This window comes from Triturus cristatus, chromosome 5_2, assembly GCF_964204655.1.
Source record: "Triturus cristatus chromosome 5_2, aTriCri1.1, whole genome shotgun sequence".
Classification (NCBI taxonomy): Eukaryota; Metazoa; Chordata; class Amphibia; order Caudata; family Salamandridae; genus Triturus; species Triturus cristatus.
The window spans coordinates 887,859,137-887,879,652 of record NC_140588.1 but is presented as its reverse complement, the minus strand read 5'-3'; the positions used below and the strand labels follow the sequence as shown (position 1 = coordinate 887,879,652).

Genomic DNA, 20,516 nt, shown 5'->3' with positions numbered 1-20,516 from the left:
TTATGAATGGAAGATTTATGTAGTGTATTCCAGTCATTTATGAATTTCAATGGATGGAAGATTAATGCAGAGTGTTCCAATTATATGCATTGGTATTCCAGTCATTTATGAATTTCAATGGATGGAGGATTAATGCAGAGTGTTCCAATTCTATGCATTTACAGTTTTTTCTGAATCTGCGTTGCTTTCTTGTTCTATGGGGTGTTTTGGAAAAAATATTTATTTATTATTTCTATAAGGGAAAAGATATGTGATGATGTTTAGAACTGAATGTTGGAGCTATGATGTAATGGAGTCATAGTCAAGATAGGGTTCCAATTTAAACCAGTACTAAGATGTAATGCTGGAGGTTGCTGTGTTCAGATTTACTTCAAATAAAGAACCAATTTTGATCCTGAATCTGGACTATTTACTACACATACATTTTCCACTTCATGGCTTGTTTTTTAGAGCACACCTCATGCTTGTACAAAAGCCACCAAAGCAGTCCCCTGCCCCTACACTAAAGGTATTTTCTGAGGTTACTAGGTTGTCTAGTGTTGCCAGATTCCCAGTGTTGCTTCAAGATTCTACCCCCAGTTAGGGAGTGCTGAGACACACTTGTCAGGAACACCTATCTCCTACAATGATGGTGAAAGACTTTTAGTTGGAGTATCTCGCCCATCTTGCCAGTGTTCGAAGCAAGTTAGTTGTACTTAGTAGTTTTGAACATTTGTTCTGCATGAAGAGGGGGTAGCTCCTGATTTTATCAGCAAAATACTGGCCCTAAAAAGTTGAATTTGGTGAAAAGTAAGGCAAAGCAGGTTCGATGCGCATCAGTTGAGAACTCTTCTACAGTTAACTGACACTGATGGTGTGTATGGCATATGCAATGCAGGTAGTAGAGTTATGGTGTTTGTAGGTCTCGCCAGACACCACACTCACTATGTGTTGCAAGACAATTTATCTTACATCAGGCTAACAGTCCCACCCATTATTCACCATAGGTTAGCTACATTCTCTCTCATTTTCTTGCTTCTAATTCTTTAGTGTGTGTGTGTGTGTGTGTGTGTGTGTGTGTGTGTGTGTGTGTGGTCCTCTCTTCCTCTTCTTGGGTGTGCTTGTCCCCAGGAACCTGGATCCATTACTTGGGTCCTACCACTGCTCCGTTTTCAGGTACTGCTGTCTTATTTTTGCATTAGCAATCTACAAAAGTGTGTGTTTTCCTGTTGTCTCCCTTATGTATGTCTTCCCATTTGCTGTGTTCACTGCATGTGTGCTTTCCCCTGCCCTTGAGTGTTTATTCCTCTACTGACTTGCTTTTTCACCCGTGTATTACCCCTATACGTTTTACTCTTGTTCATTTGCTCCCTGCAAGTTAATCTTTCTTAGTTTGCTCCTCTCTCCATTTTCCTTCCCTGCTCCCTCCATGTTGTTTACTTCGCCCCGGTCCTATTGATTCCGTCCTCAGTGTTGCCCCACCTCAGTGTTGCCCTCTCATTGCATTGCCCTCTCACGTGCTGTTTTGCCCAACTCCTCCTGCTGCTTTCTCTCTCTGTGTTGCCTTTCCATACCATCTGTGATATCCCCTTCTTGTTTCTTCTCCCTCCCCTGTGTTGCTTTCCCCCACCTGTGCTTCTGTTTTTTTTCTTCATTTTTATAAATCCAACTCTGATTGGCAAGCAGAAAAAAAGCAAAGACGAGACCTATTTGCTTTGCCAACACTTGTTTGTATAGGAGTGTAAGATACCATACCAAACCAACAAGTAGTTTGTGGATCTGTATTTCAAATATTATTATTAGCAAGCCTTGACAAAGCCAGTAGGTATGATTTTGACAAGTCTGCAATGTTATTTATTCTGCAAACAATGCAACAGGCATAAAAGTGTAAAAGAATAAAAAGTAAAACTGCTGCCATCTAAAGGTGAACTTGCATGTTATAAATAAAATAAGTAAAAAAGACACTTTGCAAAAATAAACAAATGCAACATAATAACAAGCAGAATTAAATGAAGAGCTGGCCCTGTCAGTCCTGACACAGGCAAAAGTATCTGTAATATGGTTATATATTGCAGTCTTGGGGTTCTGATGATGCCAGCAGAACTCCTCAATGGCAATATTGGAATATATTACCCAGTTACCTATCATGTATTGTGAGTGAGTGGGTGAGTGAGTGGGTGAGTTGGTGAGTGAGTGGGTGAGTGAGAGACCCAAGACAACATGTTGGTGCAATTTAAACCACTGAAATAAAAAGATTTATATCATATTTTGCGGGCCAAATAACAGCTATGAAGCATGCTCAAGTTTAGTCCGTCATGACTTCTATTTTCTACACAGACCAAAGGATTTTCCAGAGCACCCATACTGTATCATCATTTCATTAATACAACGTTGCATTCAGATTTACAATTAAGAAATAAAAAAAATTATTTTATTTAAACGTAATGTTGGATAACTTTCTGAACAGAATTCCAATATATACAAAATCTATTAAAATATTTATATGCAATAATATATATTTTTAGAGCATTCTTCTATGTAGGTATGGCAGTCAAACTTAATTTTTAAACGTTGTCTCTGGCTCATCGAATATACCACGACTCTGGCCCAAAATATCTATTTCACAGATTTCAGCATTATAAACCAGTTAGGGGCCTGAGATCCAGTAAACGCTAGACTTACTCGGCTCCTCACTTTTAGATTAAACAGAATGACAGGCAAAACTTGTTCTTTTTTAAAAGCGAAATTATGCAATAACCTCCCCTTACCATTGCGGAAAGTGGTGCTTTACAAATCGAATCATTCATTCATTGTAATTGTAAAATATTTATAGAGCGCATGGTTACCAAAGGCATCCCTGCGCTAGAGGCCGAAAGCTAGTGAATAGTGTCGATTTATGGAAACAGGAAAGTTTTTAAGCATTTCCGAAAGCCCAGATGGTTAGTTACACGTCGAATATCTAGGGGAAGCGAATTCCAAAGCCTGGCTGCATTATAGGAAAAGGAGCGGCCCCCGGCACGTACTTTCCTAATTCTGGGAACAACTGCAAGCCACTTGTTGCCTGAACGAAGGTGTCTGACCGGGTGATAGAAGGAAGCAAGGGAACAAATAATAGAAGGGGCAGAACCTGATAAAATCTTATGTAAAATGCAGAGAGCCTTAAACTGTACTCTCTGCTGAATGGGCAGCCAATGCAAAGTAGTTAGTGCTTGCCGTGCTGACTGTCGTTTAGGAATGTTTAGGAGTTTGCGTGCCGCACAGTTCTGAACAACTTGCAGTGTCTTGACCGTGGAGCAGGGTGTTCCTAGGTAAAGAACATTGGTGCAATCGAGCCTTGATAAAATAAGGGCCTGAATCACCACTTTCCTTGCACTAAAAGGGAGTAGAGGAATAATTTTCCGTGTCATCCTCAGTAATCCATAGCAGCTGCCAGCAACCTTCCTTGCTTGTTCCCCAAAATCAAGGTTACGATCTAGCCACACCCCCAAGCTTTTATTATGATCTTTAGGGAGTGGGAAGGGGCCGAAGCAGTCTGGCCAGGATTATATTAAACTAGGTACAGTAGAATTACCCAGAAACATCAGCTCTGTTTTGGATCCGTTCAGCTTCAAGAAGGAACGATCCATCCACGCTGAAATACCTTCCAAACACAGAGCGAGGTCCCCGGTAGAATTATTCAGCTGATTAAAGGAAACGATCAGCTGCGTATCATCGGCATAAGTAAGTATTTGAGTGCCAAAAGGTTCCACAACACCTGCCAAGGGGCTCATGTATACATTAAAAAGCGTAGGGGACAGGGAGGATCCCTGAGGGACCCCACACCGAAGTGGCTGAGGATCAGAAATACAGTCTTCATAAAACACTTGAAAAGATCGGTCCTCCAGGATTGAATGGATCCATTTAAGAGCCAAATTAGTCACTCCTACCTGTTTGAGCCTGTGGATAAGCAAATGATGATCGACCATATCGAAGGCTGCGCTGAGATCTAAAAGAATAATAGCAGCGCAGCCTCCGTTGTCTAAAATCTTTCTAGTAGCCTCAACTACAGTCAAAAGAGCAGTCTCTGTACCCTGCAAAGGTCTAAAACCGGTCTGGGACGCATGAAAACAATTATTGGTTTCCAGAAACCTAGGCAAAACACTGTTTACGTGTTTTTCAGCAATTTTGGTAACAGGGAGATAGGGCGATAATTTCCCAATACCTCCGGGTCCAGGTTTTTTTTTTTTAACAATGCTTTCACCATAGCTTGTTTCCAGGAAAGGGGAACTATGCCTTTCTGAAATGATGCATTAATCATGCCCAGGATAACAGTAGCAACTGTGTCAAAAATTCGATTTAAAATAAGGGGCGAAACTGTATCTTTAGGGGAGCCTGATTTCAACTGGCCAAGTATACCTTGAAGAGAAGAGTGGTCCAGGATGGAAAAGGCAGTTAAAGTACAATTATCATTGCATCCTATGTTATCAACTGAGGGAGCGTCGATAAAAACTGCTTGGTGAAAAGAAGTATAAATCTCTTGAATTTTATTAAAGAAAAAAGAGGCTAACTGATTGCAACGCGGTAACATGTCCTCGCACAAGATGGGCGAGGTGGGGGGTTTAATAAGAGATATTACTATACGAAAAATTTCACAGGAAGAATTAGAGGCTGACAGTATTTGATTTTCATAATGAAGAGATTGAGCATGCTTAATTTTTTCCTTATACTTTCTAATATTTTCCCTATAATTTGCTTTATTGATAATGGAGTAATCCTTTCTCCATTTCCTTTCAGATCGCTTACAAGCCTGTTTAAGTTTACGTAGTGTAGGAGTGTACTAATCTTTTTTTATTCACTCCATTTTTATCCTTGATACACTTCTTTGGGAGTACTATATCTAACGAGGAGCTCAGCCAATTTTCAAAATTGAGATTTGCAGTGGTTGGGTTAGACTCTGGTGCCGGTCTAGTATCATTAAGTATTGATACCCAACGCTCTAGTGGGAGTTGTGACCATGGCCGAAGCATTTTAGTAGATGTAGTTACTGATCTACTACTCGCCTGTTGCGTCCAGGATAAGGAAATAAGGTAGTGGTCCGTCCAGGGTAGCGGAGTAGAATTTCCAACCTGGAGATCAATGGCATTAGTAAAAATAGGGTCAAGTAAATGGCCCAAAGAGTGGGTGTGGCCTTTGACCTTTTGGAATAACTGGAGGGATTCCATGCTATCCACAAATTCCCGTATGACTGGTAGAGCATTATCATCAAAATGCAAGTTATTGTCATGGAAGCATTTTGAACCGAGAAATGCGAGTTTCTCTCCTGTTGCCTTTGCAAACCCATCAAAAAGGTACACAGAATTGGAACACAACAAAATCCCAAAATTACAAAACCACTTGAGGCTTAGCACCCAGGGTTAGACCCCACTCTCAAGTTTAGGATCCTCATATTGCTGATGCTTCCACCCCAACTGTCTTGTTCACCTAACAGGGAAGAAACCTGTCTTCATTACCCAAGCTATGTGGTCTCCTTGTGCACTTTCTGCAACTTCTGATGACTTCATTATTTTGGAATAGCTTTAATATTTTTAAATAACCTAAATTGTCCAGTGCACAGTTTTAATAACCAGGTAATGTTCTTTCTGCACAGGGCACTCTTTCCTGGTATTGAGACATAACTAATCGAATACTAATTAGCATTTGCTCTAAAAGCTCATTTTTTTGTATCCGAAAACAAACCGCAGCACCTTTTTGTGGCTGGAATATTTTAAAGTATTCTTATTTCAAGTCAGCATACTTGGAGAGGGAGGTTGTGCTTTAATTGGGATGACATGCTCTCTACATTGAATCAAGAAAAATATCTCACAGAAAGCTTTGTTTAGATATCCTTCAAATATTTGATCACTTAACTTTTTTACATGTTGGTTGAGGGCGTATGGGAATAACCCCAAATATTAGACAGTTACAGCAGCATTCCTGGTGGTTTCCTATAAAGTGCTTTTCATAGTAGTCACCCTCAAAAGTATAGAAATAACATTGACATTCTCCTTGAAGCTTGTGAAGACACTTTGTATTTAAGGAGTTAGTGATAGTGTATCTGTATGAAGAAGAGCCACTTTAACGGTTCAAGCAGGTCGCCTAATGAACTTGATCCCTGTAATTTTGACACAATCATCAATAGCTTGTGATTATTCATTAAAGTGTTATGTAGGGCAGTGAGAATTTCATTGTCAGCATGAAGTACAAGCATAGTACTGCCTCATCTACATTTAGGATGGTTCTCATCAATTTCTTTAAAAAGACAGGTGAGGGAGATGAGATGATTGAACGTCTTTTGAGTTGTTGACAGTGAAATTTATGAACAGTAGCTTCTTTGTTACCCTAATTGTCTATCAACTTACCCCAATGCAGTATTCCAGAAGTAATCCTAAAAGATTTCTTTCCAGCTGCTCACCAAGTGAAAACAAAAGCCCAGTTCTAGGAGATTTCAGTCTCTCACTCAATGACCAACTATACAAACCTGCTCAAGATATGATTATTAGCATGAGGAATCTGGACTTTGAACAACAAATCCTAGGTTCTGCTAAGTTTGACCATACCTTTGACCTATTGTTCTAATATGGATTAGAACTTGAGGACACAGTCATCCCCTCACAGTTCTGGTCATGTTATTCCATTGCAATGTGCCAAATTATCAAGCTGGACAAGAGCCAGAAAAAACAGCCCTACCATGTCATTGAAACCAGATGGATAAGACCTTTAAAATACACCTCACGTGAAACCTTTTCCAGCATATTCAACTATATCCCTCTCAGCCAAGATTGTACACCATCCCATAATAAACTTCTGAGCTACTGCCACTGTGAACTCACTAGAACTCTTCACATACTCGCACCACATAAGAAAAATCATAAAATCACTCTCTCTTCTACAAGCAAATAGTAGAAGAAAGAGCTGGGGATTTAGAAAAGGAAGAGTTCAAGGCACTCCTGGCAGAAATCAGACTTAAACAGGGGACAAAATGTCATGTAAAATCCATGCAAAGGACTACCAAAAAACAGAAAAGTGTCAGAAGAAGGCTGACTGTGTTAAACGAAGCATACAACACATTAAGTGAATTTTACACTTCTACAAGAATCTCACTACAGCTTCTCAAGTTAGAAATGGAATTGCTCCATCCCAAGAGCTTGGTTATAATCTTCTTGAGTTCTTTTTTGGTAACAAAGTACATGCTATCAAGCACAAAATTGCTGCCTAACCCAAACTAAAGTTCAAACCAGCAATCAAACGGTCAACCATCATTATGACCTTCTCAGCTTTCTCACCTATGTCAAAGGAGGACCAAATTGCTTAAAAAATAAAAACTTGCATTGCATCTTTGCAATGTTGCCCAGACAACTTTATCAAATCACACATTAACTGGGTAGCCCAACTCTGACTGATTTTGTAAATTCTTTCCTACATAATGGAATGGTGCCAGACAAACTGAATACAGGCTATTATCATATCCTACCTTCAAATATTTAAGGCAGTTCTACTGATTTATCCAACTAACTCTAAATTTCCAATCTTCCCCTTGAGGCAGCATTCCCAGAAAAGTAGTGATAAAACAACTGCAAGCATCCAGTAAAGATCTAGATCTTCACGACGACAGTCCAGATACTGACCAATTAGAAACAAATAATTGTTTAATATGACCCTTATTGAGATTCAGGAAGAGCTAATGAGAGCTCTCTGTGGCAACCAGTGAGCAGCCTTAATCATATTAGACCTCTCAGTGGCTGGAGATACTGTGGACCACAACAATTCTAATCAACCACATGGCAAATGCCATGGATATTAGGGGGGTCCGTCTTTGCTTTGGAGTACTCCATTGCTGCTTACCTGTACTCAACAAGTTGCCCTTGATATGAACAACTCCACGCAGTACACTAAAGATCATACTGTTGCCCTGCCGCTTTAACGTGTATCTCATCCCACTAGCTGATGTGATTGACACGGTTTCATACTTATGCGGATGATGCTAGATCCTGATCTCCATAGAAGACAGAGGGACTTCTACATATATCAAGTCATGCTTCACATTGGAGCAGGAATGGATGAGGAGTAACATCCTCTGTCTCAACGGATCAGAAACTGAGATACTCCTCCTCAGCAAGGCTGACCTAAGGCAGCTCTTGTCCCATGGCAAGGCATCGATGGTGGATCATTCCAACCCAGTTCTCAAAGGGAGAAACCTCAAACTTCTCTTGGTCCTACTCTGTTTGTTCACTCATCAAGTCATTGCAGTGTCTTGGAGTGCAGAATACCTTCTAAATGTACTTAGTAAAGTAACCCTGGTGGTAGGTTTTCATCACAAGTTCACTACTTTCATCACACCTTTTCTACCACTGCGGCATGCACATCTTGCAGCACCTTCAGTTAATGCAAAAAGGAACTTCAAGACTCGTAGTTTTCTTAGAAAACTCAGATAACGTCACACCTGCCCTCAAAAACCTACACTGGGTTACAGTCTAACAGAGGGTAACCTTCAAGATCCTGTATGTTAGCCAAAGACCGTTTTGGAACCTGATGGGCTAGATAGGGTGCTTTCAGATGCACTGCTGGCCAGCTCTAATAGCTGGATGAGCGTTCTTTCCAAGGAGTTCACTCCTATCTACAGCAACCACGAGATCCAACAAACCTGGAGGTAGAACGCAGTATGGAAGAAACCTGACGCCAGCAAAGGTAGACCAATCAAATAACTGGAAATAAAAGCCAAGATTTTTTAGAAGTTCTATCTTTGGAGGATGGCAGAAAATTAAATAATGAGGTTTTCAAATAAATCATGACAGTATAAGAGCAGGTGCTTTATGAAAGGACCAGTGCATGTTTCTCATCTTACAATGTAGCAATACATACAAAAAAGGAAGGACACAGTCTCCACATGCTTCCTATACTTCCATATTGCATTCAACACTGTAATGTCCCAAACTATGGAATAAGCATGCAAGCATTAGGATACAACACATGGTCCTACAAAGCTTGATGAGTGCCTTTCATAGGGACATTTGAGCGAGGGTTGCACTAAATCAACATGGCTCTATATCTGTCGTGGCTCAGGTTCACAGAGTACTGACAGTGGTGTATCCTATCTTCCATACTCTCTAATCTCTATATTGGAACAGCAGTGCAAGCATGTCCAATTCATCCAAGACTGATAAAAACCCACCCCCTCAACCTATTAGGTTGGCTCGAATATTCTTAAAAGAAAGTTAATGGAGCTACAAATTCAATTAAACCTACAGCTAAGATGGCATACCAATCTTAGACTTGAGATGAAAGGGCCCAATAAGCATTACAAAGCGTCAAGCATGTGATGGAAGTGGTAGCAGAATACAATAACATTACCCTAGTTTTCCATAAAATGATCAGAAGGACCAGGTAACCACAAGGACAAGGTCGAAAATCGGTGCTCCTCTTAAATTTAACAACCGATATGGAGGGAAGTCAGTGAAACCAGCACGATCACTGAAGGCCTTGCACAGTTGAGGGTTTCCTTATGAGAGGTTGGGCGAAGGGTATGACACATCATGAGCAATGCACTGCTTAACTGGTGATTTTTTTCTTTTTTAATTGAAAATTGTATCCATGACTTAACTTGTGGTTTATCAGTGAATGTCTAATGTTTTTTTAAAACCTATTTTAATAAACCATCATCTACCTTTAAAGCTTTCTTATGATACATTACATCCAATCCTGGAATTTTGTATTTCACTAAGCAGACCCATCCATGAGGTACTCCCCAAGGCACTTGCCTGTTGATATCTCATTGGTTATTACATACCCCCTTTTTTTAGATTGTTTTAATAGTTTTTCAGCATTTTGTCAGACTTCCAGTTTCTAACTTGTATTAGGACCTAATAATTGTATGTCTCTATGTCTGTACAGTTGCTTCTGATGCTCACATATTGGGCGAAAGGGAGGTTGTCCCTGCAAGCTATAGGATGATGGCATGATGGAGCTAAGCGTTTTTGTTTATTGTTGTGATGTCACTCTGGTGATCAGTTGATCACCTCTTGCTACAAAGAGACGTTGTGAATGATGATTTCATTGCGACTCATTGTCATGGTGAGCTTTGAGAATTTTTCTGTCTGCTGTAGGTCTCGGTTATGACGCCAGTACTGCCACTCCTAGGCCACTGTATCCTATCTGTGTTTTTTTTTTATTATTAAGGAACAAGTCTTGATAAAAGCGTTTTTAGTCACATAATGCTGAAACCTGTTGACTACAAACACATGCAGAGCCTGAGACATGGGCCTGCTCATTTTTATCTTATGGGCGGAGAAAAAATAAATGTGTACCTGATTTGTAGCCAACTCAGTAGTTTCTTTCCACAGACACCAACTTCCTTGACACTTCAAACAACTTGCCCTCTTAAAGGTATCATCAACAGGAGTCCCTACAGTACTAGGGTGATAGATTCCTTGTTGTTTCCCAAAGCTAGATGGGGAATCTGATGATGAATCATGCCACAACAGATAAGTGAGTTTCATCGTCCTTTAGGTACTATTGTCCTATACTACATTGGCTACTAATTATAACACTCACTAGATTACCTGATGTCAAAGTAGTATGTAAAGATCTGTTTCTTGAGGGTGCCGGGTTACCTCTCTTCAGATGAAAAACTCACCATGGATGCTACACCTAAATTGTAATTTGTAGTGGGAATTGACTAATGGGTTTAGCTTGCGGCTAAGCCATGCACTCAACATGCTTTATGTCTAACACTTGTTGTGCACAGCCTTTGGGATGGTAGCAAGGCCCTGTATCCAGGCTTCCTAGTGGCCAACACCCGATGCACAGGACCTATGGCCATTCGTTGTGGGGGGATGACAGCCGTGCCTGGTCAGTGACCAAGCCCAGCAACTAATCCACCTTCGGTCAACTCCCACTACATGCAGCTTTGAGATTTGCTCAGAACTCGACTTACCAACACTATGATAAATATGCTAAATGTCTGCCAAATGTAGAGCAGATTTTTCAATTTGCACAAAGTTATGAGCAAATAGAAAAAAACATTTCCAGCTGTTTAAGTAGCCAAAAAATGCAAGCCTTCAAAGTGCACTGGAACCTTTTTTTATGACTTATTTCAAAAAAGTAGTTGACAGATTTGCAGCAAACCAAAAAGCACCTACTCTGAGCAAACATCTAATTCCATGTCCGGTTTCCTGCAATTCTGTCCAGGAGTATTTGCTGTAGTGGAGATTAAAATTCCCCATGGCAACTAAAATGGAGAAGTTAGGTTTTTTTTGTCACCCCTTATCTTTTTTCCTCTTACACGATTCTGCATGAAATTTGACATGCTGAAATTTTGCCAGATGAGAAGTGCCAGATTTCTTGCAGATTTTTCAAACTGCACTATGGTTGTTGGAAAACCCGAATGTGCTTTTCAGTGGGAACATTCAGTTCAATCGTAATTAAAGAGCTGTTATCACTAACTGTGTGAGGTACATATTGTGTTTTTTTACCATTACATCTCATGCTTTAATGCTCTGTACATCACCAGGCAGAGGGAAGATTGACATCCAGGCTTATTTGAAGCAATGGCAAGATGAATTAGTGAAAAAAGAAGAAAACATCAAGGATCTGCCAAGAATGAATCAGGTAAAAATGATATTCTCTGTTTTTTTTGCTGCTAGAATACATTGACCCTTTGTGTTTTGCGTCATTTGTATGGGACACCCACAGGTAATGATGTGTACAAATATCAAACAGTACATAGATAGAGAATGCTTGTTGTAGTAAACATCTATATAGATTTACACACAGCCCACTGATATCGATAAATAGACCATATCTACTCCTGATTGAAGGTCCACTACCTGTATCTGAATTCAGCTAAAACATAGGTTCTAGTGATGTGTGCCACATCGGTTAAGAACATCCAGTTGGAGTGGCCTGTTCTAGCTTCAGTTCTGAAAGTTCACATTTTTATTTCACGTAAACAAAATAATCGCCAGTGGAATTTAATCTACAGAGGTCACCCAGATAACGAGTGCAAGCCTCAAGTTGAAAAAGCAGTTGAGTCCAAAACTAGATTTAAGATCCTACACATTACATGCTCACCGGTAATCTCTTATTGGCCACTTGGCCATGGGTCATGCAGTTTGCCAACCACTTCAAGCACAAAGATAATTCTGAAGCAGATCCCTTGTAGTACAGCGTTTTAGGGGATGTAATGCTTTCAACCCAATATTTTAAGGAATATCAAATTGCTTGCTCTTTAGAAATTTATTCGGTAGGATTCACAAAGTTGGAGTTTTGCTTCCCTAGGATTACTCCTAGACTTGAAGCAATTTCTGTGCTTCTATTCAGAGGGCATGAAATGAAAGCCCTGAACACTTCAAACAATCAGTCTATCAGGTTTTTTTAAGCATGCTACTCACCTGCGAGGGTTTCAGGCGCAGGGGGTGTGGGGGGTGCAGTTCCGGTCAGTTGAAGTGCCAGGTCTTGTGGGCCTTCCTGAAGATGTGCAGGGTGGGGGCATGTCTGATGTCTATCGGGAGGTTGTTCCTGGCTTTGGCCGCAATGTAGGAGAAGGTTTTGCCACCCGTTCTTGCTCTGCGGATGCACGGGGGTTCGAGGGCAAGGTCAGCTGATTAAAGGTTTCTCTTGGGTACGTGGAAGGAGATTCTGTCGTTGAGATATTGGGGTCCGGTGTTGTGGAGGCATTTGTAGGCATGGATGAGCATCTAGAAAGTTAATCTCTTCTCAACGGGCAGCCTGGGGAGGTTGCGCAGGTGATGTATTCGTGTAGAGGGATGCCGAGGACGAGTCTGGCTACGGTATTCTGTATGGTCTGGAGTTTGCTGAGCAGAGACTTGTTGATCCCGGCGTAGAGGGCGTTGCCGTAGTCCAGTCTGCTGGTTGAGTGCTTGGGTGACGGTCTTCCTTGATTCGGGGGGGATTGCATTGTATTAATCTACTTTGCTTGCTTGGTTGTTAAAGAGATCTGCATAGTGCTGAGGAAGAGAATATGTGTTGGCGTAAAAAAATTATTAAAGAAGGCAATGTTGTTGCATCTCCATAATATTTTATGTTAAGTTGTGTATGTTTGGTAATTTTAGATGAGATGTATGAGAGAAGTTGAGTTTAGGAAATCTGAATCAGATGCAGAATACATATGCAAATAGATTTAAGAATAACTTAATTTTTGCTCATTTCTCTCATTTTTCATTACAGTTCCAGTTCATTCAGTTCTCAAATACTTTGTACAACTTATTCCAAGGAGACCCTGAAGAGGAGCTGATGTATCGGGCCATCGCTGCTGTTACCACCCTCTTGATCAAAATGGAAGAAGTTGGCCGGATTCTACAAAGTCCCACTGCAACAGCAAAAAGCAAGCCCTTTGGAGAAGAGTCAGAGACTCAACCTGTTCATCACCCCCAGAAGAGTGGTGCAGCAGAAATGACTGAAAAATCTAATTCCCAGCCCAAGGTGGAGAGTGGCTGGTCATTTTCCTTTGAGCAGATCCTTGCCTCCTTGCTAAATGAACCTGCACTAGTCCGTTTTTTTGAAAAATCGATAGATACCAAAACAAAACTAGAAAATGCAAAATCCTCACAACTAAGAGTTAGGACAAGAGTATAGTTGTGATTTATCAGCACCAAGCCATCTTTAGGTCTCTGGGCATTTTCCGTCTATTTTTTTTCCCCAACAATGAGGTGAGAGCATTGAACCATCATATAGGGAACACTTTGGTTACTACTCTTACACTTTATTGTCCTCACTAAAGCAGACAAACTAATCTGTTATTGGTTTCTACAAGAGCTATCAAAGTAGTCCGTGTACTATTGGCTAAGCTCAAACTAAGGGTGAAATTAACATTTCAATCTTCTCTTCCTCCTTCGACTGTATCTCGGCAAAAGCTTTACAGATTACATGCACGGTCTTTATGAAATGCCCCTATTTGTTATTTTCAGATCCAAATATGTGCACTTTTAAATTTTTCCTGCTCAGTGAAATTACAGAAATAGCCATAATATATACGTAATAACTATACTATTCTTTCAAGTCTGTTTTTTGGCACTCTTTCTCTATTCAGACTGTGAGTGCAAACACCCTTTTTCCACATTTTAGGGCTAACAGTGGTACTGTACTATAAAGCATCTGATTTTTAATATTTTGAAAATGAAAAGTCTTTTGTTGTTCAATAGAGCATTCAGTCGCACATTCTTCCAGGTAAGAACTAAGTGCTCTTTTTCATTATTTATTTTTTCCGAGTCATCACGGGTTTTTGGATTAAAATGTGTTGATAGTCTGTTTAATTGTTCGGAAAGAGTGCATGGAAAAACTGTAAAACCTTACTGAGTTGTACTTAACTTCTATCTGACAATGCAAGTGCAAAATCAAAGACAAAAAATACACTTCTGCTGTTATGACTAGCCTGTGCAGAGAGATATCCAGTACATTCCCTTGGATTGTGCAGCACTGCATTCGCTGCTGTCATGAACACAATCTCCTTCCATAGTGTTCACATTTTGAAACCATCCCAGGGTAAGACTAAGAATATATTTTGCCTAGCTCAGAGATCCATCCACTGTGTAGCTGGCCACCCATCACCCAGGAGTAACAGCCAGAGTCTCTCTTTTTGTTTGTTGAATATCAGATTTTTAAAACCTTCTGTAGCTATAGTTTTCACTGATCCCCATTACACATTGCACATCAAAATCGTACTGTGTAGGAGATGTTACCTTTGATAACCTTAGATCATCAAACTACTTGGCGATATATCTATATTTATATATATGTGTGTGTGTGTATATATGTGTATAGTCACAGATTTACATATAGATATATATAGATGTAGTGAGAGAGAGATGATTCATCATGTAATAGGTTTTATATTGCTATTAAGGGGTTCCAGAGACACCATCAACATTGACACCAAAAGACAAGTCATTCGTAAATATCATTGTAACTCTGAGATGCAATATAGCACCATATTGCACATAACCCTTTATGTATTTGTTCATATTACATGTTTATGTTGGGTCAGTTAGCTTGAATATAGAGTTTATTGAAGACCGTTAAATACTGGGCCATACTGTTTGGTAATATGTGGGAAATAAGGCAAGAAAAATACCGAACATAATTTTGTTGCTTAGAGTGTAAACATTTAGAAAGAACACCCCTTGCTAGAAAACATTATATTTGTAGAAGTGTGAACTTGTTGAAGCTGTCCTCTGCAAGGTTCCCTTAACAGCGGACCCTGATTGGGAATAGAATTGTCAGGCTTAGCTTACCTTTCGTGAATAGAAATGAGATTAAACAATGGAAAAGACTAAAATTGTGCACAATAGTTTGGATCTGTCATTTTGGTGATGAAACCCATATTTCATAGAAAACCTGTGAAATATTTTGCCTTTATTAAGGTTCTCTGTGCTATATGGGCTTCTACTTCGCTGCACTGCAGTTTGTTCAATAAAACAGCCCAGACGTGTAATATTTTAATGTAAAACATTGGGTTTGTAATTCGGAAGGGGGGGGACCTATACCAACTCAATAAACCCACTCTGGTTAGTTCAAAGCACAATTCTGAGCGAACCCTAGCTTAATCCCTGGTAGCTATGAAATAAGCTGCAGGCAATCTCCAAAGAGGTGTATGTTGAGTTAAAGCAGTACCAACAATGTTAATTTAAAGAACACAGCACCAAAAGAAAGACACCAAGATTATCATAATAGGGCACGAAGAACCTGAGATGTGAACATTGAAGTTTCAAGTCAAATCGCTCCTATAAGAAGATAAGTTATATTGAAAACACAACAGTCATGGTGGACCGGGACCTAAGAGCAATTTCAGGTCAACCGCAATGAAGAGGAGGTAAGCTACACCAAGTGAGTGTCCAAGGTTTTATCTTCATACTTTATATCCAACTTCTGGAAAATCGTCTGCTGGTCAGACCTGCAACCCCTAGCTCCTCCGAGCATGCTTCAAAACTCCTAGCTCCTCTGGTCATGCTTCTGGGTACAAAGTCTCTCTCCTGCAGGATGTAGGTATCTTCACTGAGCTCGACTCTCTTGGTCCTTCTGCATTTATGTCCCTGAAGCAGTAAACATAAGGCCCGCCACTTGAGCCTTGGAGAGCAGTTACAGTCCCTGGGTGCCTGTAGGTTTCAGGATGCCTTGAGTCCCCTTGCGTAGTCTCCCAGCAGGAGTCAGTAGTCTTCTTCCAGCAAAGCATCTTCTTCAGATGGAGCCTTGCCAGGTCCAGTGTTGTTCTGAGGAGGTGGTAGTTGAGGTGCCAGATTTATCATGTGCACTAGCCAGTGATTGGTGAACTTCTTCCACCCAATCCTAACTAGTTTCTCACAGTCCCCACCTCTGTATGCTGCACTTCATCTTTGTCTCACTTACAGATTGCCCAGGATCCCCCGTTTCAACATGGTAGGACCCAGCTTCCCTGTAGCCAGAGCCTGGCTGTCTCCGGAGGTCCTGGGGATGAATAGGAAAATCCTTCCCTGGCATCTCCAAGTTAGGAGTGCTAAAGCTGCCCTTTGTTCTGAGAACTATAGCTGTCCATTCCTGGATGCCCAATCCCTGTTTAGTGGTCAGACGTTAACACCTGTTATCCATTCCTAGGCCCAGAGATAAGCAAAATGTGCCCTGAGCTGGAGTTGTTAATTCCCCCAGCCAATGATGGTTATTTCAGGTCTAGAGGTGTGATGAGTGGCATGACTGATTTTGAACCATCAGCCAAAAGTACATTTTCATAAAGTTACTTTTCTGCTTAAGTTATCAAAAGTCTGATGTCATAATTCATTTTTATTAGATTTTTAAAAATAAACAGGAAATAACTTTGAAGTATTTTTCTAGCTCTTTCCTACGTGGAGGTAGAAAATAAATGGATTAATCCCACTTAGGCCTGGTAGGGAAAAATCTAGCTAGACTTACGCCCGTAAATCGATTTGGGGATTTATTTCACTAGGGCACACTAACCCCAATATGTAGTGTGGCTTATTTTTAGATATTAGCACCATGCCCTGTGTGCTTAAAAGGCACACTTTATGGGTGACTTGTGAACATATAAACATAAGCTTTTTCTACATGACAAATGCATTTTTCCGTGCATATTTCACTGCAGTGCATTTAAGCTACAGTCGAGCCATAGTACAGCAGTGCTCCTTCCTGAAATCTATTTTTGTCACTTGTTGGTTATGTAAATATGTACTGCAGCCCATATATGACATTTAACTTCCCATACCATAGCTGCACTAAATGCATCATTTGCAATTCATGGACTTATAGGTAAGTATAATAGGACACATACGGAGTTCCAATGTATAGCAAATGTTTTAGTGGGGAATCAAAGGCACTTTATTATTTCTGAGTTCATTCAAAAAGGCAGATTTGCTTATGTATATGTTTACATTTACGTGTGTTTGTGTATATATATATATATATATATATATATAGTTACGTGTATTGATGACTAGAACTATATATAATATATATATTTTTTCTTTTCCTATATATGTATATATATATATATATATATATATATATATATATACACGCGCACATATATACACACATATATAGTTACATGTATAGATTACTGTAAAAAAAAAATATATATATATATATATAGAGAGAGAGAGAGAGAGAGAGAGCAAGAGAATACATAATAGCTAACTGTTCTGTTTATTATGGTACTATTTTACCGTTGAGGGGTTCTGGTAACATCAAAAACCAGAAGACTGGGTGGTTTATTAATGTTAAAGGAACCCTATGAAGGCAATATAGAAACATGTTACACATTGCATATTTTTTTTTTTTTTGTATTGCATTACATTCTTGGGGTGGTTAAAAAAACAGTGACTGTGCCATTTGGTTGATTGCAATAAAACAGAAAATACTTATGTAGTTAAGAATGTAGACTTTAAAAAAACACTATTTAAAAACTCTGTAGAAGAGAGCGGTTGATGAAAATCATCTTTAAGGTGCCTTTAGCAATAAACACTGATTAAAATTCGACTAAATAGGTTTTGTGTACTTTTTATGAGTAGGTTGTTAATAAAACAACAGTGAGGGGCATTGGAATTGTGATTCTGCGGTGCTGTATTTACAGCATAATTATGGGTTTAGCAGACTTAGCACATAAAGTTTGTGCTTAATTTGCAGATTTCGATAAAGTTTTTTGTTTTTTTTAGCTCAAATCGATCAAAACAGTACAACAACAAAATGTCCAGCAAAATTTGACTTTTCGTGACCTATTAGTTTTTTGATAACCTTGCTACAAAATTTGGTCCTTTATTGCTGCATTTTCCTGGTGACCTGCCCACTTTTTTAAAAAAAATTACATTTATATGTGGGCAGCTAGCTGGAAAAATGAATTTGCTTTTCAAAGACGGTAATGAATATTGAAAATAGAAAGCTAAATATTGTACTGTAGTGTTTTATTGCCTCCAGGAAAAAGTTGAGAAAAAATAATTATGTAATCTAGATGCTTTTATTGCAGAAAATGCAGTAACATAAAAATCCATACTTCACTGGGGCCTGAGAAATATGCCCAATAGTTCATGGCTTCCTTTGAAGTATTGGTTGCATCATCATAATGACAGTCCTGAAACCACTCTGCAGAGCTTTGCAATTGTTTGGGTCACTACTATCATGTTGCCACAGAGAACCAGATTATGCTACGGGTTATCTAAAATTATGCAAGAAGAGGCACAATTTGTGGTATTGTATGGCACATTCTCTGGCAGTATTATTTTGATCCATGTGAAATGGAAAGAGTATTTATTAATTGAAATGTGTGAATTGTGTGGCAGTAAATACTAACTATGCAATAAGCGCCTTAGCCACAGGTTCTTAGTATTCCACTGGCACAGACATTTAGAGTAATCTATTCAAGTAAGGTAAACAAAGTCTAATCATTCTAATTCTAATCTGTGCCTGTTAGCTGCACCGTGAAGAGAACAGCTTGAACAATCTCCCACTTCTACAGTTGAAATGTGTTTAACAAGACAAACTCTGTTTTTGTTTTAAAATCTCTCCATTTTTACCTAGTCAATTATTTTTGTGGTGCAGACAACCAGAGAGTAGAGCCCATTATTTCAAATACCACGTTCAATATATAGTTCCCAGTTTTACATCTTTTTAAAGCCAACTGCTTCAAACTAAACATGCAATCTTAAAACTGCCCAAATTGTTAATATATCTCGTATATGATCCTGTTTCGCCATTGGATGACATTTGAAAACCCACTCGATCTTCAGGCTCGTGGTTTACAATGTCACCAGAATCTCTATTATTGAACCATAATACACTTTTACTCATTATGTAATGTGTGTGTGTGTGCGCAGATGTTGCTCGAATGTGAATTTACCTTGTAAAAATAAAAGACAAGAGGCATTTGGCAAAATAGGATCAGCTGGTTTAATGAAGCGTCATAAAGTGTTTGTACGTTCCTTTGGAGACAGATGTCTGGGCCTAGACACAGGACTATAAATCCGGTCATTTGATAAGAAGCACAAGTGGGTCTCAACTTTGCATGGACACAATGTGGGGCCACTGGGTACGTGTCCAGATGTCCGGTATGGTGAGCACGTGCCCACTGCGTTTAATGTGCATGCTGTGTTCTGACTGGCTGAGTGTTCCTAACTTAGTGTGACATCTGACTTTACGGTGTTTTGGGAACTCGAGCCCCTCCAGCCAAGCGTGTTTTATTGGGGCCAATTTCCTAAGACCATTGTGTTTTTGCTGCCTATCTGTGGGATCAATCTTGGTTTTCCTGTTTGCGCATTTGTCTAAGGGTTACTTGTCACCCTACTTGTAATCTGTCCATCAGTTGCTTCAGGCCTAGGTCACAGGGCCTGCCTGACCACATACTTCTGACTCAAGGTTGAGGGGGAGGTCATATCAGGTGATTTCAACAACAAGGGTGATGTGAGTTTGTTATTTCCAATATTAACACGTGCATATATGTATGTATGTGTGTGTGTATACTGCCTTGTTCTTCCCTAAGCAAAGTCCCCTTTTACCTTATATGAAGTATTTTGACTGTCAGTGATGCATGTTTCAGGATGTAGTACACAATAGTGCAGTATTGTGGGACATTTAGTAGAATAAGCCAGTACAGGCAAAGCTGTAATACTAGTGCATTATTCTCACAATCTCTAGCTCTATGTTCACACTTAAAGTGGATTTATATGCAGTACAAATCAACCTTACCTGATGATGGTTTTAATCAAATGTGTAAATTAGGATTTTTTATTACTCTGTTTTTACACTCACTATGTAATTATTAGTATTCTCTGTTGCTGGGATTTTGCTCCCTATTATCGCCAAATATTACAAACACAAGTGAACTGAAGATGTGCTTTTTGCTGGCATAGCCATTGTGGAATTTGAAAGTTTGATTAATCAACACTGTAGTTTAAGATGCGTTCATTCAGTCTCATTTTCCCCCTGCTGTTTACTTATGGCTGCATGCTGTTTTGTTATCTGTTTAACTATATTTGTAGAGGGCTTCTCTCTGTTCATGATGAAATGATATAATATGCAATTCTCCGCAG

General features: G+C 39.5%; 1 protein-coding gene across 1 annotated transcript in view; it reads left to right on the top strand.

Annotated features, from left to right (window-relative positions):
* Positions 1-15,289, top strand: part of TBC1D8B (TBC1 domain family member 8B) — a 765,078-nt gene extending 749,789 nt beyond the window's left edge. Inside the window, exons 20-21 of the mRNA XM_085608029.1 lie at positions 11,504-11,601; positions 13,180-15,289. Coding sequence (XP_085464155.1) covers positions 11,504-11,601; positions 13,180-13,587 — 506 coding nt within the window. The 3' untranslated portion in view covers positions 13,588-15,289. The remainder of the gene's footprint in view (positions 1-11,503; positions 11,602-13,179) is intronic.
* Positions 15,290-20,516: the final 5,227 nt, after the last annotated feature.